The sequence below is a fragment of the Corvus hawaiiensis genome, chromosome 3 (assembly GCF_020740725.1).
Source record: "Corvus hawaiiensis isolate bCorHaw1 chromosome 3, bCorHaw1.pri.cur, whole genome shotgun sequence".
Taxonomy (NCBI): Eukaryota; Metazoa; Chordata; class Aves; order Passeriformes; family Corvidae; genus Corvus; species Corvus hawaiiensis.
This window is the reverse complement of record NC_063215.1, coordinates 103,221,192-103,248,075: the sequence shown is the minus strand read 5'-3', so window position 1 is coordinate 103,248,075 and position 26,884 is coordinate 103,221,192. Positions and strand designations below refer to the sequence as shown.

Here is a 26,884-nt window from a genome sequence, read left to right as displayed (position 1 = left end):
ACAAGGCATGATCAGCCTTGGTAAAAGGCATAAACTGTATCTGGATTTATGATTAATTCTGCTTCTGAATGAACTGGTTTTATTCACTCTCAACACAGTATCTAACATTGAGAGCATTCAAGGATCTTCATTTGTATCTTACCTCATTCCCAATAAGATCAATGTTCTGCTGGACCTGTGGAACCCACTGCCTCAAGATAGCAAACAATTCAGAAACTGATGTTTTGGGGTTGAAGAGTATTTCTTGGCATGCTGCATCATTGGGATCGAAGAAGGAAAACTCTGTCAAAAAAAAAAAAAGTCCTTATGTAAAATCTTGACGTTTAACATGCATCTAGTTTTTCAAACTCAGAGGCAAAGAACAGCAGACAGTCACTTCACTACTCATCACACTGGAAGAATCAGAATGATGAATTAGTTCAGAAAATTTTCTCTAACATCTGCTCTATATTTCCTTTAATGCTACTAAGGTCTTGCTTATACTTCTGAAAAAGCTTTCAATCAACAACCAATACAATGGTGCTGCAAGAGTGACTAAGTTTAGGTAAGGAGCAACAGAGATGTACAGTGATTCTGCTAATAAGGGTTTACTGTTGTTCAAGGCAGGCAAAGGCTGGAGGTTCCAAGCTGCTCCCAAACACAGACAAGCCTATTGATCTCTCAGGGGTCAACTGCATATATGATTTCTCCATATGCTACAAAACACGTCTTTTCCTTCTTCTTCTTCCACCACACTTTACACAGAACATACTAAAACATAAACACACGCTCAAATCCAGAAGGCATTCTGTCACCTCCTCTATTTTCAGATAGTTCATAAATGCATCAATCCCAGCTGGTGGCAGCTGCAGGTAACAAACACCTTCAAAATTCAGGGCACCAAACCAAGACAAGAAAACAAACAAAAAAAATTTTAAAGATTTTAAGCCTCATGTTCTTTCAGGAAACCCAAACCTCAAGTGTATAAAACACCTTATTATAAAAGTATATGTCAGGTTACTCACAGGTGTGTGCGCGTGCATGTCTACACACATCCTCTACTTTTAATCTGTGGAATTTCTTCCAGCTCTGGAAAATTATATGAAGGAATCTGGATAGCAATGGCTATGAGGAGAGGGAATGGAAGCAGAGTCTACTGCCATTGGCAAATGAATCATGGCAAACACTGAACTTTTACCCCCACTGCAGCTATCAGGGAGTTGTCTTTTAAACAGGTTTCGGATAAATGTACAGCGTCAGCTCACATCCATCACAGATTCATGGCTTTCAGACAGGACAGACAGGTTAAGCAAGACACAGCATCACCCATCTGGGTGTGTGACATGGTAGAAACCAGCCCTGGATGAATCATCCCAACCTTTCCCCAAAAACAGAGTACCTGATTTCTAGATTGGATTAACAGATAAAAGCACGTACAGAGCTCGCTTCCTGGCTGTTTAGAGTTCCTCAAACTGCATCACCTTGATTCAACACGAATGGAAAAGGAGGACAACTTCACTGATATTTAATATGAATTTTTATTTGCACCTAGCATATAAAAGCCCCAAACCCCTTATATCCCAGCACTACACAAAGTGTGCTTCTTCCCTACATCCCATGCATCAACATCTACTGATTTATCCACTAATATTTACCTTCCACATAAACTAAAGTTGATCTACAGCTGAAAGCTACAAAGTAAACAGCCAACTAGAAAACAAGATTAATGACCTTCTATGATATTCACAGTTCTGACTCTACTAGGAAGATTTCTGGCTACAAACCTGATCCAAATGATCTATCAGAAATCAACTCTAGCAGACTGTAACAATCAGCATGCTAGGGAAAAAATCTGAGACTGTATCAAGTATTAATAACAACCACTCTAAGTGCTTAACAGGAGATCAGCTCTAGTCTTTGCAAACCAAAGCAATGCTACAGAAAATCTGTTAAACCAGTGAATCCCATGAAAGGATAGCAGTGGCATCTAGATACTTTAAAATATTACTTTCTCCCCCTCTATCTTTCCCAAGTATTGATTACAGTGCTAAACTATATTAAGGAAAAACAAATGCACTGAATGTAAAGGCCGAGAATCTCTCTCTGTTATGGTTTAACCTCCTTTACCCAGATTCAGCAGTTACTGTTACACAGGTGACAGCAATCTCCTATAAAAGGAATTTTTTTTATTTAATGAGTAGGCAGAGAACAGGTAGGACAGACAGTAGTGGCATCGTAGGGTTATAGAAGATATCACAACAAAACAATGCTTAAAGAAGGCAAATAGAAATTTTATCTAAGAAAGCAGAATGGAATAAATCATGGCAGTACTCAGAGTAGAGTAGGAGAGACAAGTGATGAGAAAAAGGCCATGTAAAGACATGTAAAAACCATGTAAAGACACACCTTCGTGTACTGAAATATATCATATGGAACATTTACATTCCCAAGCTCAGTTAACTTATAAAATGGGTCTTGAGAATGCTGAGTCTGTCAAAGACAGACCATTACACATATTTATTTTTCCTGAATATAGCTGATGGCACTAACCAATGCATGGGAAACACAGAGGTGGAGGGAGTAATTTTTAATATATATAGATGCTATTATCATCTTCTGCAACATTCCAAGGCATTACCATTGTAGCTATCAGTGAAGCTCCTTACCTACAGTGACATTTTAACATATTATATACTGTTAGAAATTTTATTATAGTTTATACATGTGAAGACAGTTATCGAAGACAACAACTATTCTCAAAGCTGATCACTGACACTTGGTATAATTTTCTACCACTCACTTTACAGTCCTTACTACCACAAACATACACTTCCAACAGAAATATCCCCTTCTAGTCCACTGTTTACACACTAAAAGCACAAGAAAAAGTGTAACTCTAGAGGTTTAAAATGTGATTAACTTCCCTTACCTACTCCAATTTTAACATCTTAGCACAATATCCAATTCTACATTGAGATGAGAAAGAACTACAAACATGTGACCACACATGCACAGAACTGTACAAAGGAAAAGATATAATTTATAGTGCATGCAATAGGAAAAATGGAAAAAGCTTCAGGGCTTCATCTTTCATTTTTTTTAACAGAGAATCCACTTAATAAGAAAACTTTTTCTGGAAAGAAATAACTAAGAGTTTATAGCTTTTCTTAAAATTTATTATTCAAATTTATTCCCTGCTGATCAGATACTCACTTTCTGTTTAAAGTACATACCACAGTCTGAAGGCATTGGTGCTGCAGCAACAGAAAAAGTAACAGATGTTTCAGAGTTTGGGAATAAGAACCGTTCTCTTTCAATAAGGGAATCTCCTTCGAAGGAAGGTTCTGGGAGATCCTCTATGGTCATCTTCTAGAAAGCCACTTTAGGAGGGAAAAAAAATTAATAAATAACCTCATTAGAAATACTTTGGATTGGTTCTATCGTAGTAAGATATAATGTGCAACGAGACTAAAATCTTAAATTTGCAAACATGAACTATTACTGCCATTACATTCTTACAAACTAATAAATTAACAAAGCTAGTAGAGTATGGTGTCAAGGTTAGCCAACTTCTAGTTTTGACTTCCACCACTAAACTTGCACTTATTAATAGAAAACATCCTATTTCTCCCCAGTTTCCCACTTGAGCAGTGAAAAAAATACTAATGCTGTATTTAACAAACACACAATTAGGATAAATGGATTAGCATGTTTCACAGCTTTATGAAAATGTGAAGCATCAAGTACCTGCCCTCATACTCTGCATGCATATTCCCTCCCTTCACCATGAGCAAGAACATGCTACCAGCTACTGCTGCCTCCTCTTTTTAACTTCTCAGCTCTTTCATCTTCCCACACACAGCTGCAGACAATTCACCACCGAGTGATTCACTCCTGGACTCACGATTCCGTATCAGCTCCTTTCCCAGCTCTTCTCCTCGATGTTTTAAAATAGCACACTTACCACAGCGCTGTAACCTTCACCCTCCTGTTGTTTCCAGTCAACTTCCCAGGCCTTACAGCAATCTAGGAGAGAGAATAAAGACTAAATGGTTGTACAATTACAGTGATAAAACCTAACAACCAGCCCAAGTTACATCCTAGTTATGGTTCACAGGCTAAGATCAGAGGAAAGCTGGCTACCACTTGTAGGGCATTTTCGTCAGGAAAATTCATTAACAAATAACAAAAAAATCATTATTCTTAATAGCAACAGACATGATTGCACCATCAAAGGCTACACCCCACAGTTGAAAAATTGTAATTCTGCATCTTGAATTATCGTTATTAAACAGTTGGAATAAAAGCAACGTTTCTACTAAACAACCTACATTTTTATTCTGGAGACTGCTTACAGTACTCTTTTCTCAGGAATTTGTTTAGCCTGTCTGCTTGACAGAAAGAAGCCATTGAGCTTCAAGGAATGTTTGTTTTTATTACCTTTAATCTATACCCAAGTAAATACGAAAAACTAAAGGAAGACTTATTTTGGTTTTTGTATATAACACACAGCAAGCTATATGAGTAGATTTACTCTGGTATTTCCCCAAATAAATCTGTCCCACTACTTGGGACCTCACAATCAACATGCTAATATAAAAGACATTTTAGCAGTGCATTACAGATGCTAATCTCAATGTAAATAAATTAAAGCCTCCCTTTCTTGCACATCATACACAGTTCACCTTGTCCTCAAGTTGGAAATAAAGGTCCACATGAAAAATGCTCATTTTTCTCCAACTAGTTTGTTTCCTTAGTCTTATACAACTGTACAAATTCATGTTCTGGCATGAACATCAAGGAGGAGGACACTGGAAGGACAGGACTATTTTTTCCCACAGCATTATCAAATTTCATTGGCTTACATGTTCTTTTATTCAACAAGGCAAAAAATATCTCTAATTATTTCAATTAATATTTTCTTACAGTCAGGAAAAGTTAAGAGGTTACATTTCAATGGCTTAATAGACGTCATAAACACGACAGCAACAGCTTTCTTGTGTGAGGGACTAGAAAGTCTCTTAAGCTGCAAATGCCTAATTAAATTTCTTTTGAAGGGCAACAGTGAAATAAATCTGCTACCATCTGATATTTCTTCAGAAGCTTTGGCAAAACAAAAAGCTTTGTAAGACACATGAATCCACAAGTTTCTCACAGGCAGCACCTGAGACGCTCTCACAAAACGCACAAAGGAAAAAGATGCATGAGTACAGAAGACATATTAGCTGAGCCTCCTGAGCTGGAAAAAGACACAAAAGAAATTAGAAGCTTTTTGCACAGCCCTACACTGAGGGAACAAAAGGAACACAATGAAAAGTAGCCAGACCTGATTGAGCAGATGGTAACAGGAACAGGTGAGATTTTGTAAAGTAGGACAACATAAGTTGTTGGAACTTGAAATCAACGGAGACACTTCCAAATTAATACAAGAAAGACTGTTTACTGTACACAGGAAAGCAGACCAAACAGAACACAATCTGTGCAAGTGGCCAAGGCATCTTTTATTCTGAGGGGCCAGAGGCAAGAACACCATTTGCATTCTGCCAGAGCAGAGCAAGCAGGGAAACAACCCGTGCTGTCAGGTGAATGGCACAAAAACCCACGAGCTACAATGCAGATGCTGGCCCAACTCCATAAAGAATGAATTCACATGTCCACAGGAGTGCTCACAGGAGTGCCAACACCCCCAGCTGAAGTGTGCACATCCTCACACTGCGGAGTTTTCATTTGGCTCTAGAAATGTGCCACATGTCACGACAGAGCACTGAACCACGCAATGTCAAGACAACACGTTCTGCACTCACAACCACCTCCAGAGGCTGCCAGCTCAGGTGTAAGAACTCCACAGCTAACTAACACCACACACACAGAGCTGGAAAAGCAAAGGAAAGGAAAAGGTTGAAAATTACTTCAAAGAAAGTGAAAAGGCAAACACACGCCATCCTCATAATGACTTCTGTTGTAAGCAAAAACAAAACTGCCTGAGGTATTAACAATACCCAAGACATACTTTTCAGCAAGATTTGGCTGGAAAGTCCTGGTGAAATGGAATGGGAGGCTTCCAAAAGAGCAGTGACTTTCCTGTAATAATAAGAAGAGTTTAGAACAGAAACTATTAGAAAAATTACATGAAAGAAAAGACAGAATTCTGTTCACAGCACTGCCAAACTACCACTGAGCCTAGTTTAGCACAGCAGAGTATCATACCTACTATTTGCCAGCCATACGTTCTTCCAACTGAATTATATCTGAAAATGAAGAAACAGAAATATCAGGGGAAAAAAACTTCAAAGAATCATCAGACACAGACACCCTTTTTTTGACAAAACTGAAGAGCAACTGCAGGTTTCCTGATATCCACACAGTACACAGGAATGCATGGTAGCTCCGCATATACATGAAAAAGAACTTCCATAATAGAGAATCCAACTTTTTCATGTACTAGTTTCTAATCTGTGTTAAAGCACAAAGCTTTCCTGCAAGTGCTGTAAGAACTTGCAAATGTTAAAGCACTTCAAGCGCCAACATACAGTTGTGCTGGGCTTTGATAGCTGAACCTGTCACAAATGTGATGCTATTTTTGACAACAACTATGCATAATGGACTCCTTATCATGTACTTAGATGTGCTCCAGAAAAATTAAGTTCAGAGAACGAGTTTCTTGCTCATACACCATCTGCCCACTTCAGAACATTTACAGCACGAATGGTAGACGTATTATACACATGTAGGTACACTCTAGACTTGGGTGGTGTGCAAGGCCCTCTTGCAACATGGCAGTGTTTTCACAGAATCACAGAACTGTCAGGGTTGGAAGGGACCTCAGGAGAGCATCCAGTCCAACCCCCTGCCAAGGCAGGGTCACCTGGAGCAGGTGACACAGGAGCGTGTCCAGGTGGGGTTTGAATGTCTCCAGGGAAGGAGACTCCACAACCTCCCCGGGCAGCTGTACCAGTGCTCTGCCACACTGAATGTAAAGTAATTCCTCGTGCTAAGGTAGAAATTCTTGTGTTTTAGTTTATGGCCACTGCTCCTTGTCCTAACACTGGACACCACTGAGAAGAGAGTCAGGCACCAACCCCTTGGCACCTGCCTTCGAGATATTTATATGCATTAATGAGATCCCGTCTGTCTTCTCCCGACTACACAGGCCCAGCTCCCGCGATCCAGTGACCTCCACTGGACAGGCGTTTTGGCAAGCTGGAAGTCTCAGGGAGCTCAAGTCCCGCACTCTCAAGGCTGTTTCTGCTCGCTCAGAGCTCCCCAGCACACGGGCAAGCTCCGCTCTCACGGGGCCGTACCAGAGCGAACCCTCCCGGAACCGGGGGGCTCTGGGCCGCCGCCGGGGCACGCGGTGACACCGCCCCGGGTCGCGCCCGCCCCTGGCCCGTGTGCCGCAGCCGGGCGGGGGGGGCCAGGCCGGCCGCGGCCCGCCCGCTGCGGCGGTCCCTGCACCGCCACCCCGCCCCCCACTACGCGCCGAGGGAGGATGGGAAGCGCCGGGAGAGCGCCGGGAAAGCACCGGGAGAGCACTGGGAAAGCATCTGGAGAGCACCGGGAAGCGCCAGCCCCGCCCCAGCCCTACCTGCTCTCGGCCGAGCGCACCGCGCGCCGCCGGGGCCTCCCGCGCCCGCCCGCAGCCGAGGGAGCCGAGCGAGGCCCAGGCCCCGCCCATCCCCGGCAAAACACGCCCCTTCCCACCCCGCGGGCAATGGGCGGCCAGCACCGCCCGCCGCGGCCCGCCCCGCCCGCGGAACACGCCCCCCGCGGCCGGGCGGGAGCGGGAGTGCGGGGCGGGAATGGGCGCCCGGCCCTGCGGGATGCAGCGAGGGGCCCGGCGGGAGAGGCCGGGCGGCGGTGGGGGGCGGTGGGCGGCGGTGGGCGGCGGTGGGAGGCGGTGGGCGGCGATGGGAGGCGGTGGGCGGCGGTGGGTACCGCGCTCCCCGCCGCCCGGGTCAGCGCACCGGCCGCAGCGCCAGGCTGGAGCCCCGCGGCACCACCGGCACGTTTCAGCGCTCGGCTCAGGCGTCGGGACTCCCCAGTTAGCGCAGTAGCCGGGTGGAGGAAGGAAAGGAGCAGCTCCCAAGAAGGGTTTTCAAAGGGTGCTCATCCCATGCCATAAAATCTAATGAGGATCTAAATCCAAAGATCGGCAGTCTCCAGGAAACGCCTGCGGTGGTAAACCCAGCCCAGGCTGCCCGAGGGGAATTTGACCTGGATAAAACCTCAGCCAAGTCCTGCTGTATTTTTATGCTCTACGTGGGTGACTATTTAGTAAACATAGCTGATGTTTACGATCAGGTTTTTGGTGTTGCTTTTCCAGTGATAATATTAAAAGGGGTGGGGGCAGGACAAGTAATAGGAATGGCAAGTGGAAATTATCTCAAATGAAGTGCTGGAAAGGTCAGGAGTTACAATTTCTCTCCGTTTCCAGAGACTTGAAAACAGAAAAAAGGGAAGGATGGAATTGCAGTTGTGAGAGTAAACGTGATACCAGATGACTACAAAAGAGCTGGGACGATTCTTCCACTTCATAGAAATGTTCCACACCTCGGAAAAGGCAAAGAAAAAATGTGTTCCAGGAAAACGCAGGCCTGCCATTTTCACCTCAAGGCTACTTAGGTTCAAACTCTTTTTATAAAGACAAGCATGTAAGCAAGATCAAATGTGAGCTTTGTACTGGCAGTCAATGTTTGCCTTTTTTGAGATGCTTGGTGCTCTGGGCAAAGGAAATGTTTTATTGCTGATACTGAATAACAGACTTTAGTGAAGAGTCTGGAATGGAAATTATTAGCAGTTCTGGAGAAGACTAGAATTTAGGAGAACTTCAATGAAGGTAAAGCACAAGCACAGGGGGAAACAGTGTTAGGTAGAACTGAATTCAAAGTACTGAGCTGAGGGACATTACTGATGACATCCTGGGATATCATCCTTGGAACTAATCTTTGTTTCATATTTTCCTTTAATGTTTTTTTGGAAAAAACCAAAACAAAACAAAAAAACCTCAGCAAACTGATGAGATAAAAAAAAGCAAAAAGGAAACAATCGCTGTTAGAAAGGAATGAACTGGTAAGAGTGAGGTATGGGATCATTGCATGGAAGTGACAGAGGAACCGAATGATGCAAGACAAACATCATTACCAAAATGAAGTAATGGCACAAAAATCAAACACTTATCTTAGGATGTGTAACTGGAGAGTTGTAGCAGGGAAGTGAAGTGTTGATGCCAGCAGGTCTGGCCATTTCCTTGAGGAATCACATGTGGGTGTGAGCACTTTTCTTCAGTGAGCAGCAGCTAAGCTACTGTCTAGAGAGGGTTTGTTAGCACAGCCAAGGAAAAGAACAGTCTATTTTAGGAGGTTACCAGAGCATGGCTTGTTTAATGCAGCAGAATGAAAGCTGACACAGAGGATATAGTTGCCATCTGCCATAAACCATGGAAAATGGGGTGTGAATTCAAAGGCGGGGTTGAATATGAGGACAAAACTGCGTGTGAATATTTTTATGCTGGAAAATAAAAGCAAGGACCTAACAAAGATCTCAGGTTCTAGAACATCCTTCTGATCAGACCAGCAATGGCAGATCCCCAAACATTTTAGCTCAGAGTGAGTCCTGTGACTTAGCGCTGCAACTGCAGGCGAGACTGGATGTCACTGCCTGACAAAACCCCTGCCTGTCTGGACTTCCACCTCTGGGCCCTGCAATGGAAATTTTAAAAGAGTACATATTTAAACCACTTTCTGTACCTTAGCACATTATCTTTGTCAGCCACTCCTACAAGCCAGGATGTGAGTGAAAATAAAAAGTCTGTTCAGCCTATCCTGTCTGACTCATTTCGTGCTGCCATGGGCAGCAAAGCTACTGAACACCTGGAGAACGCAAAACAATGGGCTGCACCAGCTCTGACCACCTCAGGAGGAAGATGGGGAAACAATGCTTGTGAGCCACAAGCCTGTTTCAACTGAAATATTATTTCATTTCTTGTTTCTTCTTTGGGCAGAAATAGAGCATTACTAACCAGTTCCTTCATCTCCACAGATTTATGTATCAGAGGAAAGCAGTCATTAAAATGGCTTGGGAAGACACTGCAGCTTCAAGTAGAGCCACTCTAAAGCAAAGCTCATGGCAGCAGGGAGGTTCTGACAGTGAGAGTGCTCACATAGCAAGGTCAGGTGTGCTCAAAAACAATGGATACTCCAGGAGACACCCTCAGAGCGGGGTGTGAAACAAGGAAGTTTGTACCCACTTGTTTCTCTCCTACAAAAAAGGCTTCCAGACCCACAGCCTCGAGCCTGGCACATCATCCAGAGCCACTCTCTCCTCAGTGCCCAGGCAGTGAAAGGAGACTGTCTCATCTCCAGGGAAAATGCCTGCTCCACATACCACCCCCCCACTGCTGCGCAGCAGCTGCCACGCTCCAGGCTGCCAATGGGTCTGAGGTGGTTTCACACAGCTATCAGTGCACACACTCTGTGCTTAGAGACACTCTCTGAGAGAAAGCCAGGAGCAATGCTGTGTTTATCTCAGTTTTCGGGGAAAGCCTGAGACACTTTCGATGAGGGAACCCATCGGGAACTGGAAAAGGCATAAGACTAAATAGCTGCATGCTTTTCTGTAGCATCCTGGGATATTTTTCAGGAATACAAATTACTGGACCTCACTTCTAGATCAAAAATCAATACTACCAGCTTCCATTAGAAAGTGCTGAAGCCACTGTCTGCCAGTTAAATTCCCAGTCCCTCACCTGAAAGGAACTTACTTGCCTTGAAATTGCTCCACAACCACAAACCTTTCATTCATGCAAAGCAATGTAACTGTTGTCAAGGCCAGTGGAACCCTCTCCTTTTAATTGCCTAGATTTGCATAACTCTGGAAATCTATACTTAAAACTTCATGCTGTTTCACATGGTTCTTTGTCCCAGCTCTTGTCTTTTGGCAGTCACTGTCTCACCCACTGAAACCAGCAGTGAATGTATGGGTTGGGGCAGATAGCAAGCGTCTAAACACCGATGGAATGCCTAGCAAAGAGAAACTATGACTAACTGACCAGAACACACTTCCCAAAAATAACAGACAAATGTAAAGATATCTCACAAAACTACTGCTGACACCAGTCATACAGTTTTTCTTGACTCCTTTGGGTCACCTGAGTGTACCAACAGCCCTGTGCAGGCAAACCCCCCAAAATTAATCTCTTCAGTTTTCTACTTATATTTCTTCCTTCATTATTCCTTTATAAAGTATTTTTGCTGGAGAGGGAAACCAGTTTCCTAGCTGTTTTCAACATCTTTTTTTTTCTTGTCCTGCTGCTGTTGAAAAAAAAACCAGATGTTTTTGCAAAACAGATTTTTGATAGCATTGAGGTCTCATTTATTACCTCATGCAATCAGAGTGAACCACTTTACTCAGAAGTTAGAAATAAAATTTAAAAAAAGAAGAAGAAAGAAAAGAAAAAGAAAAAGAGAAAGAAAAAGAGAAAGAAAAGGAAAAAGAAAGAGAAAAAGAAAAAGAGAAAGAAAAAGAAAAAGAAAGAGAAAAAGAAAAAGAAAAAGAAAAAGAAAAAGAAAAAGAAAAAGAAAAAGAAAAAGAAAAAGAAAAAGGAAAAGGAAAAGGAAAAGAAAGAAAAAGAAAGCAGCCAGTTCTGAGAAGTTTATCACTGGCCCAGAATCAAGATGAATTTTGTCTTTCACTTGCATCATCACCACTAATAAAGGCTCTGTATAGACTCACTGGTTCTATTTAATTCTTTGCAACTACATTGCCTTCAAACCATGATACTCTTATTCTTTACCATTGTCAATAGGTTTCCACAGGGGAAACAAAATGAAGCTTCATGTGTATCTCTGCTAGGGATTACAGAAAGGAGAGAACCTACTCCCTATCCCAAACTAGTGTCAGGTCTGCAGGAGAAGCTGAAATAAAAAGCAACTATTTCTTATTTACTTAATGCTATCTAGGCCAACAATATGAACAGCTCCATGGTTATATTCCATTTGCTCACACAAAAGAAGAAAAAAGCACATTTCTTTGAGAGTAAAATATCTCTTTAAAATTGTTGTTATCACTCAAGTTCTCCATAATTCCTCAGTGAGATCTTATCCACAAACACAAACCTTAGATTTTTAAGACTTGGTATAATCATTTATGTGCATTACCTATTTTATCCTCTCTTTTGTTGTATGATCATGAGATAAAGTATTTTCCTTATAATTTTTCATGAGGTAAAGCATTGGGGTTTTTCTGAAGTGCCTCAGAAGTGCAAAGCAATATATAACTACTTAGTAACAAGAATATTGATGAGAAAAATGCAGCTACATAAGTGTTTGGAACCAGGCACATCAGAGATCCTGCTGTCTCACAGAAGCTAATAAATCTGATGCAACATTACATAGTCATATTGCATATACATGCAGACAGCAATGAAAGTTAGAATAAAACAGATTCCTTGTTAAAACACATTTTCTATGAGCCTGGATCTTGATTTAGTAATAAATAAATAATAAAATGAGTATTGGTTTACTATTAATATTTAAACTAATAAATGACTGCATAATAAATAATCATAAACCAGGATTTTGCATTTTTTTTAACCATGCATTTATTTCCTGTAAGATGTTAATGCATGGTGTGAAAATAACTAGAAAAAAATCCAAACAAAAGTAACATGACTGATCAAAGGCAAAGGGGAGAAAAAGAACTTCCTAAATATAACCACCAGCTCACAAGGACTTAATTGTCAAAATTCCCAATGCAAACAATGGAGCTGTTGGAGCTGCTTTTTTGAAAAAAAGACACCAGAGATTTCACAGCACAAATATTAAGCAGCTACACAGAAATGTCTCTCAAGTCGCACTGTGAGCAGAAGAGAGGCATTAAGGCTACTCGCTTGTTCTCCTGCATTTTCCTAGACTAACTGTGGAGGGCTTCAGCACCCTGACCATTAGCATCACCAGGATGAAGCAGCTGCCTAAATCTGCTCCACTTCTCCACTTTGAGCACATTAGACACATGCCCGAAAGGGAATACAAAAAGTGTTGAGACTGTTCTGTAGAAAACATTGCGGTGAGACACAGAAGCAGCCAGAGCCTGAGCTAAATGACTGGCAAGAAGCAGAGTCAGGAGGTAAATACCTGATGCTTCCCAGAAAAGCCTTGAGGGAAATGACTATGTCATCATGTATATTAAGTGCAATGTATGTGTTCCTGAAAAACTACTTCGGAGAAAGCACACAGAGTTTTAAAAATCCTCCTGAGAATCACTGTAGTGCCTTCTTCCCTGTAAAACAAGGTAATTTTGCTGCCTCTGCTGGAAAGATACAGAGATTTGTACAACAGGGCTACAGAGAATAACAACTTCCCATGCAGATATTCAGCTATTGCAGTCCAGCCCGGAGGAATTAATCATGAAAGCAGTTACTTAAAATCTGAGAATGTTTCATAGGCTTGGCAGCATGTAAAGATTTCTAGGAACTGGATAAGGTACCCATGACCACGAGGTGGAAATTGCTAGAGAGAAGCTGTAGACTTCCAGTCAGTGTTAGAGTTGGCCACTGTTGTCTGTGACCCCTGCAAAATTGAGGAAGGGCCACCTTCAGCAGAAAAGCTGAGTCTGGAAATTAAAAAACAAATCCATTTAGGCCAGTCAGAGAAGTGAAGAAGGGGGTTGGGGGTGGTTACTATTATACCATCATCCACGTGCCACCCTTCACAAACAAATACTTGTAAGAGACAAGGATCTTCTGCCTCATCCAATTCCTACTTTGGCTTCTCTAGTTTCTCTTTCAGAGTAGTATTATAGCATCCTGACCTTAGAAGTGATTCAAACAAAAGGTTTTTATTTTCCCTTCCCTTCCCTTCCCTTCCCTTCCCTTCCCTTCCCTTCCCTTCCCTTCCCTTCCCTTCCCTTCCCTTCCCTTCCCTTCCCTTCCCTTCCCTTCCTTTCCTTTTTTCAGATATTGGTCTATATTTTTAATTTACTAATTTATTTCTTAGAGTTTTAGCTCATAAAGCCTTGCATTTAAAGAGAACTAAGCCCTGGCTGATGAAAAAGAAATAAAGGTAAGCAAGTCAGTTTTGTGAGTTCAAATTTTATCCCAAGACACTCAGACCAAGGAAAAAAATGAATTTTCATTTAATTTTTATTTTAATTTGAAAATATACAGTTTGGATCCACTAGATTCAGATGGCATCTTAACAAGATATGCAAAACATATTTTACTTAATTACTTAATTCAAATACTGTTGTGCAGTTAGGGTTTTCAGGTTGGGAAGCTATCTACAAAGGAAAAAAAAAAAAATTCAATAATGATCACCTGAGAGAAAGGAAAAAAACCCCGAAATCTTGTTTGGAAGTCTTAGAAGGAAAAAGTAAACAGCTTGTCACTTGCAAGTAGGGGAAAATTTTGAAGACTCTCAAGGCAAAAGTCTTAACAGGCATTTCTGACCCATTTGATTTCCTGTCTTTTACTCTCCAGCGGGTGCATCCGTGGTCAAGGTCACTTTTCTCTTAGTTAAGGAGTATCTAATGATGTTTACATGCCATGTTCAAATAGTTTCCCTTCAAAAAGGCTTCAAAGCACAGTCTCTTCCTTTGGATCTCTGCATTCAATTGTATGTTATGTTTTTGCAACAAGGGAAAAAAGGAGGGACAGGTACCAAGTCCTTCTGCCCCCCTATACAGCACAGAAAAAGAATCTGCCTTTATAAATACAACACTGGTGCTGACTGGCTGGAGCCTGCTTACCCTAATGAGCTTAAAATCTTATTTGCAGAGGACATCTGTCAAGGCAGAAGTGAGGTACACAAGTGCTCCTAATCCATTAGCTCTAAATCCAGCCAAGCTCTCACACTCCTTTTTTTGAATCGAAGAAGAAAACCCAAGTGTACTGTACTATGGGACAGGGCACAACTTCAAGAGTGGATCCTATGCAATAAACACATGGGATTTCAAGGCACACAGCAAAGAAAACTGACAACAAAACTGGGATCATGATGGAAAACTCCTGATAAACAGGCCAGTCTGCAGCTCAGGAAGACACAGTGAGTTTTGTTTTTACTTGTTTTTTCCCTAGTTCTTCTGGATTTTTAATTGAAAATAAAGACGAAGAAAGGATGGGCTGCACACCTTCTCACAGTGAGACTGCTGCAAGAAGTGGTCTTAAGGCTTTGAATAAACCCAAAAGTGTTTTGCCGATTGATTCAAGAGATAAAGGAATCCCTCTGCTGGTTAAAAGTTCATCTTGCTACAAAATTGATGAATATGGGATTCAGAGGAAGGATTACCTGGAAGAAGAGGAGGATAGACTGTCAGAGCAGGACAAAAATGATAATTTGCAGTTATCTTCCAAGGCTCATTCAGATTCCCATATTTCCAGGGAAGACAAGAAAATTGAGAGGACAGCTACAGATGCTGAAGTCGTTATGTCTGAACTGATTGAGTCTCAAAAGCACATCACTGAGTCCATAGAGATCAGAAAGCAAACCTCCTGCAAATCAGAAGCATCGGCATTTGTCTGGGATGACAAGAATGAAAGCAACACAAAGCAAATCCCAAAGAAAGAAAAGAAGAAAAAAACCCATAAGCTGGCAAAGCAAGGTCAACCTAACAAAAGTAAAGAAAAGTCCATTCTGGCCCCATGCGAGACAGAGAAGAAGGTTGACTTCCCAGAACTGCTTGTCAAGGCTCACCAGAGTGCGTACGCCTACTTAAATCCCAACCTCTCCAAGTATGAAACTATTCTGCACATGGCCAACCAGGCCACCCAAACTCAGCTCTTCCTACAGCAGATGATCAGCTTCCTTGTGCTTCGCTTCGATGAAATCAACCAGCTCTTGGAAGAAATTGCCAATGACGGAGAAAATCTTCTCAAAGATGTAGGTGGGAATCTGGCATGGCCAGCAGAAAAAGACGATTTGAAGGAGCACCCTGACCTTCTGCAACAACTGCTGCAGTACACGGTCAACAAAATGCAGCTGGTGAGTGGGATGCTGGCCTCCCTCACCTCCAATGCCCTGCAGGAGACATGCAGCTACCTGCAGTCTGCTGTGAGCAACTTGGAAGGCAAACTGAAAGCAAAGCAAAGCTTTGATGAGCACCTGCTGCGGACGGTAAAGCTGCTTGAAGCCTCAACTGTGGGACTCTCTCAGTCCCACAGTGATGACAGGACTCTGTGTTCTGAGGACAGTGGCATTGGTGTGGACAATGAATCCCTCAGAGAGTTCAGTGCTGTTAGCCAGCATGGAGGACAACCAAGTGATTCCTGTGCACACGGACATCCATCCCAAAAGCATGCCAGAACAGCGGAGCGTGTGAATGGTGGGACGGCGTCAGTGGGCACAGCTGCATCCCATGGCTCTGCACTTGGAAGGCATTTTAAAGACAAATTTCATTCATCCCTGCAAAATAGGGAAGCGACTTCTTGTCCGGGTGGAGTACCAGAAGGCACTTCTGCCATGCCCCAATATGCAGGCTTGAGCAAAAGCTGTTCCTACAACTCCTCCGATTCTACTCAGGAAGGTGAACATTTCAAAATCTGTGAATCAGCAGATTTTCCTTCTGATGAGGATGAGGAGGATGATGATGATGAAGAAGAGAGCACACTGGGGGAAGATGATGACAACACAAGTTTATCAGAAATGGGGAAGGATGCTCTGCCAAGGAGGTCCCTGTCTTCACCTGCACTCACTGATAATGTGCAAAGGCAGTCCATCAAGAGGACAGAGAATGTAGATACAGAAGAAATCATTTTGAAGATGAAAGATGCCATCAGTGAAAAAATCAAGTTCGTCCCAGCTAAATCCAGGCGTAAAGAATGGGTAGAGGATGAGAGTGGAAGAGCAGTCGTAGCAAAAAGGCCCAGTACGGCAACAGGCAGACAGAGAACATTTGGGAAACAACGACGGTCCCGGTCAGAGGAGTCCCTCAGAAGCCAGGCAGAGGACCCAACTCTCCTAGAGCTTCAGAGGACTCAAAAGGAGCTCAGCAAAAGGCTGGAAATGTTGTATGGAAAGGATATAGTTAACAACCTGGAGCTTTGGAAATCAAGAACAGCACCTTATTTACAGGATGAGCAAATCACATCTAGGTCCTCCCGCAAACTGAAGGCAGGCCTCTCAAAAAATTTCAGCATCCTACCTAACCAGGATAAAGTCCCTTTGTTCACATCTGATCAAAATCCTGCCTGTCCACTGAATGAAAAGAGAGGCAGGAAGCCTGTAAGAGCTACTGTGCCTACCCAGGAGACATCAGGAGACAAAGAAAATGAGCCTCCTGGAGCACAAATGCTCAGTGGCAGCAGCTGTACCCCCCGGCAGTCTGTCAAAAAACTTATTGAAACCTTCAGTCCTACTGATGATCTTGCAAAAGCCACACCTCTAAGATCCTTAGGACCAATAAAGTGCATCAGAAAATTTGGACTTCCAGTCATCCCACCCACCATTCCCTTTCAGAGAGGCCTGGCACCTTTAAATCTTAAGCATCGTATTTCACCAGTAGAAGACACAAACACCAATGATGTTTCTTCTAGCTTTCCAAATGCCTTTCTTCCTGCACCACCTGCAGAATTAAGCAAGAAGGACACAAAGGAAGAGACTGATGAAGACACTGAGAACCTGCCACCACCACCACCTGAAATGTTAATGGACACTTCTTCCGAGAATTTATCAGAGCCTGAAGAAACTGCAAGAATAGAAGGAAACTCTTCAGAAGATGTCAAAAAGACCACCAAACCAGAATTGCATGCTGCTAAGAGATCACAAGTTTCCCCAAAAATGAAAGCCTCCCTTCAGTCCATTGACTTATTGCCAAGTAAAAATATCAGTGGCCCCAGTGCAGCAACTAATAAAGATCTAAGGAATGGCAGAGCAGGGGATGAGAAACTGCAGAGGTACTCCCTGGAGCTGAACCCTACCAACGTGCACATCCCTAGCCAGGAGGAGATATTAGCAACCCAGAGGAAAGAGGCTGCGGATTTATACAAGCAAACTCATAAAATTATTCCTCTTCAAAATCCCAGTGGGGTTTCAAACCCACACAGCAACAGCTCAGAGAGCAAGGGGCCCAATCCACCGGCATCTTCCGTGCCATGCCAGAAGCACGGCTCTCCTGATTCACTCCGGAGCAATGAAAAAGGCTCACCGTTTGCCAGGAGGGTCTCCCCAACAAGAACTCCTCCTTCTTCACCAACTGAGAAACGGCTTTTCAGACCCCCAGCACATCACAGACACTCTCTGCAGGCTTTTAGCAACACGCAACCGAGCTCACCCACCATGCAGAGGAAACCCAGTCCCCCCTCTAGCCCCAGGGTGCCCAGCCCACTCTTGCAGAAGAAGCTGCCCTCACCGCCACCACAGCGAAAACCACTCAGCCCTCCTGTGGGGCACAAGCAAAGCTCACCAACAGCACAGCGGCTGGCAGGCTCCCATGCTCCATTCCCCACCACCCCCTCCCCACCAGCCTCCCCATCTCACTCCTACAAGGGGCCAAGAGCTGGGCTGGATGCTGGGGATGAGCACCAGCTCTCCTCCTCCAAGAGGGGCAGCAATGTCCGTTCCATATTTTGCCCGGCCACCTCTTCCTTATTTGAAGCCAGACCTCCACTGGTACCCACCACATGCACTCCTGAGGTGACCAGCCAGCCTGAAGCTGCATCACATCCCCAAAAGAGCAGTCTGCTATTCCGGCAGCCCGCAGACCGGACCAGAAAGCCGTCCCTGAGCACCACCAATGCTCAGCCGTTCGTAAGGAGAAGTTTCTCTGACCGCCGACCAGGGGTCCAGCTTCATCTTCCAGCTCCTCTAACAGCCAGCAGCGAACCTGCACTTAACCAAGCAAGGTAAGAAACTTCATGCCAGGAAAGTGAACCTATATTAAAATGCCCTAGGGTATATCACCATGTCCCGCAGCCATAGGGAGGAGGAGAGAAGATCCAGCAGGCAGGAATTGTGCAGCAAGATTGATTTATGTAATTATTTTACAAACTCTTTTACAGACTTTTTTTTCATAGTCTAATTGGACAAGGATCAGCCACCCCTTGGGGGTGATTGGCTAAAATCCTAAAACATCCATTGTCAAAATATTTTTCTACTGTACTATAAACAAGACTTTTCAAGGTTGCAGGTGTTTCATTGTTTACAGAACTCTGCTACTATCTCTGTGAGAGCGAAAAGTCTCTCATAGACTTAAAAAATAGCAAGAAAATCCTTGCTAGCAGTATTTTTGTATCCACAGACCTACAGCACTGTGTTGGCTTTCTAAACTTCTGATGGGAATTCAATGTTGTTAAGAGGTTTCCCAGAAAAGAGCCCTGTTCCTGTTTAGAAGACATGGCTGGGCAAAGATAGCACTCTATGACCATCCTTTCCAACTGAAATAATCTGTTCTATTTTCTTGCCTCAGATTTCAGTAGACTACCAGTCTGAATGAAGGGAAGAGTTAACTCTCCATGGCTTGCTCAAGCCCTACCCTTACACATAAGCTGTGACAGGCAGCTCAGGGAAAATTCAGTGCTGGTTTCATGGCACAGAACTCCCCTCATCTGTGTGGGGGCAAAGGGCTTCCACATTCAATTCTTAAAAGCTCTGAAGTAGCCCTCAGGTTATAAACATAAATATTCATGAGAAGATAGGCTTGAGCCAAGAAAAGGGGTGTTGTTCTATCATCAGCCTCTAATCCAGTATAAACTGTTCAGCTGAAAGCTGTGGGAGAATGTTTCAAGTCAGCTGGCAAGAATGAGAGACAGATAATGTGTAGGAAAGGATCTGTGTGGACATAATTATAGGCTGGAATTATGAGCTTCTTGTGCACACTTTCAGACGTGGGTTCTGATTTCAGCTCTGATGGGTCCACAGCCCAAGCCCAATTTTCAAAGTGGAAAAGCATCCCATGGCTACTGGAGATTCATTGCTCTGAAAAATAAATCAAAGCATCAAACACACGCCAATTCCATGTCTGCAAAGATTGGTGGCCTGTTATTAAAAAAATGGGCTTAGCTTTAAATTTTGTCCATCACCTAAAAAAAAAAAAAAATCATAAAACCAGCCAGGAAATAGAAGTGGGTATTTGGGAATACTCAAAGATGTGTAACAGCCTGGAAGTACAGTGTTGTTATTCTAGTTTCTTAAACTCTTAGGATGTGTAAGTCAGTTAAGCTTTAAGCTTCTCCGGTAACCTTTCCACACGTGAGCAGTATTTTTGCTCTTGCCCCAGAAGAGCTGCAGTCACATGACTCATTCCCATGAGGAGGGATAGGGATTGAAAGATCAACCCCAACAGGATGAAATTGCACTCAGTGCACTGTCAGCACAGGGACAGTCATGGGCACTGAAGACAGATGTCCAGGCATTCCCTCCCCAAAGACCGAACAAGGACTGAGTATCCCACGCTGACAGTAGAGGAATGTGCTGAACAAAACATGTAAAAAACACTGGGAAATGCAAACCATTTTGCATTCCTGGTTCTAACATTGCATTGCAGTCTGACATTTGAATATTTCCTAAAATTCCTGTACTGTGTTGCTGGGTTTTCTGTTGTTTTTATGTACTGTGTGAAGTCAGCTTTGTCTACTCTGGTGCCTGCCAGCAGAAAAAAAATGTTTTCAAAAGAGGTTTTAAGTAAAACCTTGCAAGACAAAAGCCCTGGCAGTTTTATGGATGCATTTTAAAATCAGTCTGTTATAAATTGCTAGCTAATTTATACTGCAATGGGGTGTATTATCTTTCTATCATACTCTGTCAGCATATAGTGAGTAATATAAAAGAAATTCACTCTAAATAAAATCATCCCTTTCATGAAAAAGTCATATATCCTAGTGTTATGATCTACAAGTATTTTGGAAGAACGAAATATATCCTGAGCCAAATTCAGCTTATCATTTACCCCGATGAACATCAACAGTAATACTAGTCAGTTATGCCAAATTTATATCAACATAAGCAAAAGGGAAATTTAGGCCATTAATTACCCCACACACTGATTTAAGATGCAATGCACAACTGTGTGTTCTCTTACACCCCAAATAAGCTGCCTGGAGTAAATTTTACGGACCTTGCATTGAATGGCCTAAAATGAATATCACAGCCAATGTGCTGATGGGCAGAGAAGGACCATTTTGGGAGTGGCACATGGCAAAAGCTCTGACAGCTCTTCACATCACTGCAGGTCCTCTCCTCCTGCTGAGGACTGGGGTGGTTGCCACAGCTGTAAGCACCACATCCCCCTGTGCAGAAGCTGAGCCCTGCTCTTTTAGCAGGTGTCTTAGTGGACAAACCACCACCTTCTGATCATCTTTCTCCTCCAAGTTCATTAAACAGCCAGGACTTTCTTTGCTTTGTAATTCACCCAGCTGACAGAGGAACATCTCAAAATGTCTAAACCTAAACCTAAACCTCCTCATTCTAGCAAGGTTGGCTTGCATGTGGTCTCAAATTCACAAGCCATTACCACACAGCTGTCAGTCTCCTTTCCTTCATTCCTTCCCTTGCTTTACCTCTTCTTTCCAGTTATAACAATGCCTTTTTTTTGATCTGTGTGGTGTTTTCCTATGTTATTTTTCTGTGTTATTAGCAGCTTCATTAGTAGAAGGGAGAGGACACAGAGTCAAACCTGAGATAGCATCAATCTTTTATAGGTAAAACATTTTGAAGACCAGTGAATTATCCTATTTCTCCCATGCTCACAAGCTCAGGGATATAAAATATATATCTCCCCACTTTTCCCATACCAAATTAAAACATCCATTTGCTGAGAAGTAGGTTGCCCAAGATAATCTGGCAAAAGCTTGTACAAGCAAAAGGAGGCAGCTGAGTTGCCTCTCCCACACACCCCCTTTTAGCAGAAACACACACACAAAAAAGAGGCAACTTCCATCTTATTTTGCCAGCTGGCATAGATGAGCATTAAACGTCAGCATTGTGTGCAGATTCCTGTGTCTCCTGCACACTCATTGCTGTCCTAGAAGGCAAAACCCACTCTTTTTCCAAGCATGTCTTCTGCCCATCCCATGTTGTAAGGAGTATCAGGACTTAAAACATTATTAGTCCTAACTAGGGCTGGAGCTGGAGCTTCTGCATTTACTCTTAGGGTACCTGACAAGAACTTCAGTTCTCAAGTCAGTACAACTGGTTCCTATTTGAACAGCCTGTGGTTGGATAGACTGAGATAACTTTGCTGGTTTCTAACCTTGGTCATTTGACAGCAATCAGCAATTATTGGCATCTCAGTAAGGCACAAAATGTACAATTGCTCTGCTCATAGAAATTCTGCTAATCCGTAACACATTTTCTGGATATACACTTTAACAAAATACTGTTTCATTGACACTGCTCCTCTCCCAAGAGGTAGAGCAGAGGGAGAAGATTAAATGCTATTATCTTTAAGATACTGTTCAATGAGGGCTTGAGAATGGATTGGGTTGACTGAATCAGGCTCAAAGCAAGTAGCCCAAATGAGCCCCTCTGCAACTGGGGGATATTTGAATCTGGATTAGTTTCATGCCTGGACAAGTATCACAAATCTCTTCATTTAGCAGTTCAAATCATTAAAGTCCTAGCAGTTAAAAGTAGGAATATAACAGCTTGTCTGTAGTTGAAAGCTCATTCAGTTTAGCAGTCTATATACTTAAAATACAGTAATGATTCCCAGATAGCTCTGAAATAAATCCCCATGTTGAGCTTCAGGCACATGAATTAGCTGCAGCAACACAGGGCACACTTCACACACTTCAGCAGGAAGGCAAAGGGTGTGAGATATTCATTACTAGATCCAGTGCTATGATCAGTCTTGATACATAAAGTCCCCGTACCCGTAGGGAGCGCCACAGCAACCTCAGGAACATCATTTACACTTTCTGTGTCTCAGTGCTCCTGTCACCAGAGTGAGAGTAGCAGATTTATAATACCAGAATTCCCCTCCCACAGTCATGCTGGCATGCTCAGAAGTCACTGTAACCAGGCTAAGGAGATGCACGTCGGAGGTAAGACCTTTCCTTTCCTTCAGGAGTCTGAAACAAGACTTTTCACCCAAATCTGCCCTTATCTGCAAGGGAACCCAGTCTCACACTGATCCCCTGTTAAACATACAAAATGTTTTCTTCCCAAGCGAGGTTTGGGAGGGGTACAGTGCATTTGGCATGACAAGAGTACAATCTGGATTGTGGTGCACATAAAGAGTGTGTATTCTGGAGGAGATGGGGAATGCCAGGGTATCGTGCAGCATTTGCACTTTGTGGGTTAACATGGTCTAATCAGTGCTGTTTTAAAAAGTCACAGTTCATTAGCCTCTTAACTTAAGCATCTTTCCTTCTGCAGCTTGGAGAGGAGCCCTAGAAAAGCAGGTGACTCTTGGAACAGCTCTGGCATTGCTGAAACCAAAGAGTCCAACAGATCTGCTTCCCACCCCGAGCTCTACGTCGTGGGCCAGGGGCTGCAGAGGGACTGACAGCAGAAGCACCCCCAGAGGCAGAGGCATGAGCAAGGCCAGAGGCCCCAGAGGGAGGAAACAGCCTTACCCAAGCCTCCAAAACGTGGCGCCATCTTCTCTTGCAAGGAGACTATATGATGGCATTGCATCAAAAACCCCAAACTGGGCTCAACAGTCTAATGAAATACCAGCCAGCTGCTCCTCCTTTCATTCCATGGTTTTACTCAGAGATCTACATGGAGCAAAAGAAGCACTTTGTAGCTGGGTGAGCCTGAGGCAAATTTGGTTGATGAAGACAGGACCTACAGCCAAGTCCTTTTTCCCCCAGTTTAGATAAGAGTTTAAAAACCAACACAAATTATCATTATTCAGGATGTTATCTATTCAGTAGGCATCACAGTCTGTGTAAAAAGGACTGTTGTGACTTTTTCAGGAGGGAGGTGAAACCCTGAACCAATTGAGTGTTACTGCAATTAAACATCCATGGCTTCAGCAAAGCCACATCTTCACCCTAGGTGTTTATCAACATGCAGGGAGGGAATAATGTCGTACACAAGTTAAAACAAAGCAACCCCTTTTGAAAGAAAAAAATTAGGGATCTAACGCCCTCAAAAAAGGCTTTGATCTTCTAAATCACCTTTGATTACCAGATAATCTTATCACCTCTAGTTTCCAGGGTACAAGGCTTAATCCTGATTAGAACCGTTTTGCAATAGCCCGATCAAACAACACCATAAATCACAAGGCATCTAAGGACACATTTGGGGGTTTTGTTTGGGTTTCTTTTTCTTTTTTTTGGTAAAAGAAAAAATGCCACCATAGAGAATCTTATTCTCCCTGAAAAAGTTTTATTTTTTTTTCTGATTTATGCCATTTGAGGGTATTTATTGTAATTTCACTGGAGATTCTAGACAGATTCTTGTTAATAAAAACACAAGTTATTTATCGTCAATTAATCCTAAGCTTTTATAGCATTCACTGGAATGCAATCTCAAAAATTACTGGATCTTTCACTCCTAACTAATATATCATCATGGTTAAGATGCAATTTTTAATTAATGTAGTTTTAGTTTCATTTGACATGTTTTCATCTACAACTTTAGTACAGAATAAGATCCCTTAAAAAAAAATTTGTATCATACTTCATTAGGAATAGTTTAAATTTTTCCTACTGTTTTCATCAAGGTGGTGTCTGGGAATTTCACCTTCACACAGAATTTTTACCCTTCCTGCCCACCTTCACGGGGGAGCAGATCTTCATCTTCTCCAGTACCAGGGTTACCCTCTGGATGCTGAACTCCTGAGTTTTAGTCCTGTGCCTTAACCACAACTGTCTTTCACCAAGTACAGTGCCATTTTGCACCACAGACCCAGGGAAACCTTAATTGTTATGTTTAAAGTGGGGGTTTGAATATAGAGAAGCAACTGGCAGTGAATAGATACTTTGGATGGTCAGGGGTTTGTGAGCTTAAGGAGGCCCAGCAGCCATACCCATACAGACATCAGCCAATCCACCATGTAATCATACAGGCAGACACACCATCCCCTATCAAGCTGGCAAATCACCAGGGAGATACTGCAAAGCTTGCCAGCAGTGTAAACTCCACAAGTGAGTCTTCCCCCTACATGCCAGCCTATCAAGCTGGCAAATCACCAGGGAGATACTGCAAAGCTTGCCAGCAGTGTAAACTCCACAAGTGAGTCTTCCCCCTCATCAGAAGTGCAGTTCTCCTCCTCCTAAGAATACAAATGCATTTTTACATACATTTTGGGTTGGTTTGTTCTGCTGGCAGTAACCCCCCAGAACAGAAGCAAACCAGAAACACAACAGCAGGACACTGGCACTTTGCATGCCTAAACGCAGCTTTGCAGAGGAAAACAGAGCAGAGTGGGAGGACAGCCTCTCCTCCTCAGCTACTACAATCAGTTCATATCTTTATGACTTCATGCTGAAATTTCCCAGCACTCATGATGGGGAATAAGAGAAGGTATTTATTTACATCCCTCAAGCAGCAGATTCTGCTAGAGCAGCACATGGGGCAACACTTCACTTCAGCAGTCAAGCTGGAAACCTCCTCCCACGTGTGCTCTCTGGACATGGAGTCAGCCAAAGCCTCTTTCCCCAAAACCAGGCTCCCCTGAAGACGTGTGCATGACCTGGCATCCCAGCACTTCATCTCTCCTGGCTCTGACTGAGGCTGTGGTCATCAGGAGGTTCCTTGCAAACACAATCCCACCTAAAGACTGTAGCTGTTGAAGGATTCTGGTGCTGCCCAAAGGATGCTGCAGCAAACTGCTCATTCTACACAGGACACAGCTTCTGGAGGAGTGTTCTGCAAGTTTGTAACATGAACTCATGATTACATGTAGTTAAGAGATTCTCTTTAGTCCAGTTAATGTACAGGACTCTTGCAAAAAATGTGTTTACCTTCAATTTGTACTGCAAGCATGAAATTGAGAGTAACTCTAGTATGCAGGAAATGATAGTTCGCCTCACCACTTTTTAAAAAAAAATTAATTTTTTAACAGGCTTTTTTGTCAACAGTTCCATTTTTCACAAATACAACATTTCTGGAATACAGTTGTTTTATAAGAGCAGGCTCAATTTTAACATTTATTTTTTACTGATGTAAATAAAACAGAGGTTTTATATACAAGGTATGAGTTTGATCTCCCATATTCTGTATGCAACCAGTTTCAATCTTAGCCCAATGTTATATTATTGATGCCTCCCTTAGTGTACTACCTAGTGCCCTGAACTATAAAAAGTCCATTTGCTTCCTCTTCCCCCACCCCAGCACAAGCTTGTCTTGTTTTGTGTTTTGCTGGTACATCAATTAACTTAGGCTGCATTTCCATTCAGCAAATACATCTTTTTTTAGGCTACAAGATCCAGCCTGGGCACTGACAGACCAGAGCATAGGTCAGCTGTGCTTCCACCCCTGCCCTGATTTAAGCCTGAACTACCTGGCAGTCTTGTACTCAGTTCAGTAGAGCTCCTGTGTAAAATCACAGCTAACTCAGGGGGCAGTAGCTTGGTCCTAAGGGTTAAAATCAGAGTGCACTCGCTGCAGTGGAGTCAGATTGCAGAGGGATCGAGCACAGAGTGAAGCAGGATCAGGTTTCCAGCCAGGGCTTCATAGCTGTAGAAAGAGCAGCCGACAGCTCTGTGCTGCACTTAATCTGCAGACCTTTAACAAGTTGGCAGCTGTCCTTGTTTCCAGTGACACTGCTCAAATCTCAAACCTTTAAGGGGCGTGTCATTTCATTCCCTTGGCATCTGAAGATGACTAGAACACTAGGGCACTACACACACTCCAGTTCCTTTTTTTTTTTGACTTCAAGAACTACCTCAGCCTGGAGGAGACTGAGGGGAGACCTCTTTGCAGTTACAACTTCCTCGTGAGGGGAAGCAGAGGGGCAGGCACTGATCTCTGCTCTGTGTGACCAGTGACAGGACCCAAGGGAATGGCCTTAAGTTGTGTCAGGA

At 43.0% G+C, this 26,884-nt stretch overlaps 2 protein-coding genes across 9 annotated transcripts in view; one reads left to right on the top strand and one right to left on the bottom strand.

Annotated features, from left to right (window-relative positions):
- Nucleotides 1-7,629, bottom strand: part of CLIP4 (CAP-Gly domain containing linker protein family member 4) — a 32,643-nt gene extending 25,014 nt beyond the window's left edge. For 2 of the 8 annotated variants that reach the window (XM_048296586.1, XM_048296594.1), the window contains exons 1-5: nucleotides 7,565-7,629; nucleotides 6,187-6,227; nucleotides 3,944-4,005; nucleotides 3,213-3,359; nucleotides 143-282 (exon numbers count right to left, since the gene is read on the bottom strand). In XM_048296586.1, the coding sequence (XP_048152543.1) occupies nucleotides 143-282; nucleotides 3,213-3,345 (273 nt within the window). In that variant the 5' untranslated portion in view covers nucleotides 3,346-3,359; nucleotides 3,944-4,005; nucleotides 6,187-6,227; nucleotides 7,565-7,629. Of the gene's footprint in view, nucleotides 1-142; nucleotides 283-3,212; nucleotides 3,360-3,943; nucleotides 4,006-4,664; nucleotides 5,852-5,888; nucleotides 5,954-5,989; nucleotides 6,061-6,186; nucleotides 6,228-7,564 lie in introns of those variants that run through there. The other 6 variants (XM_048296588.1, XM_048296590.1, XM_048296589.1 and 3 more) reach the window with 6 other exon arrangements.
- A 7,146-nt stretch (nucleotides 7,630-14,775) lies between these two features.
- PCARE (photoreceptor cilium actin regulator) lies at nucleotides 14,776-26,051 on the top strand. Its single transcript, XM_048299158.1, has 2 exons — nucleotides 14,776-18,811; nucleotides 23,283-26,051. The coding sequence occupies exons 1-2, from the start codon at nucleotides 15,090-15,092 to the stop codon at nucleotides 23,410-23,412; spliced, it is 3,852 nt and encodes a 1,283-aa protein (XP_048155115.1). The 5' UTR covers nucleotides 14,776-15,089; the 3' UTR covers nucleotides 23,413-26,051.
- Nucleotides 26,052-26,884: the final 833 nt, after the last annotated feature.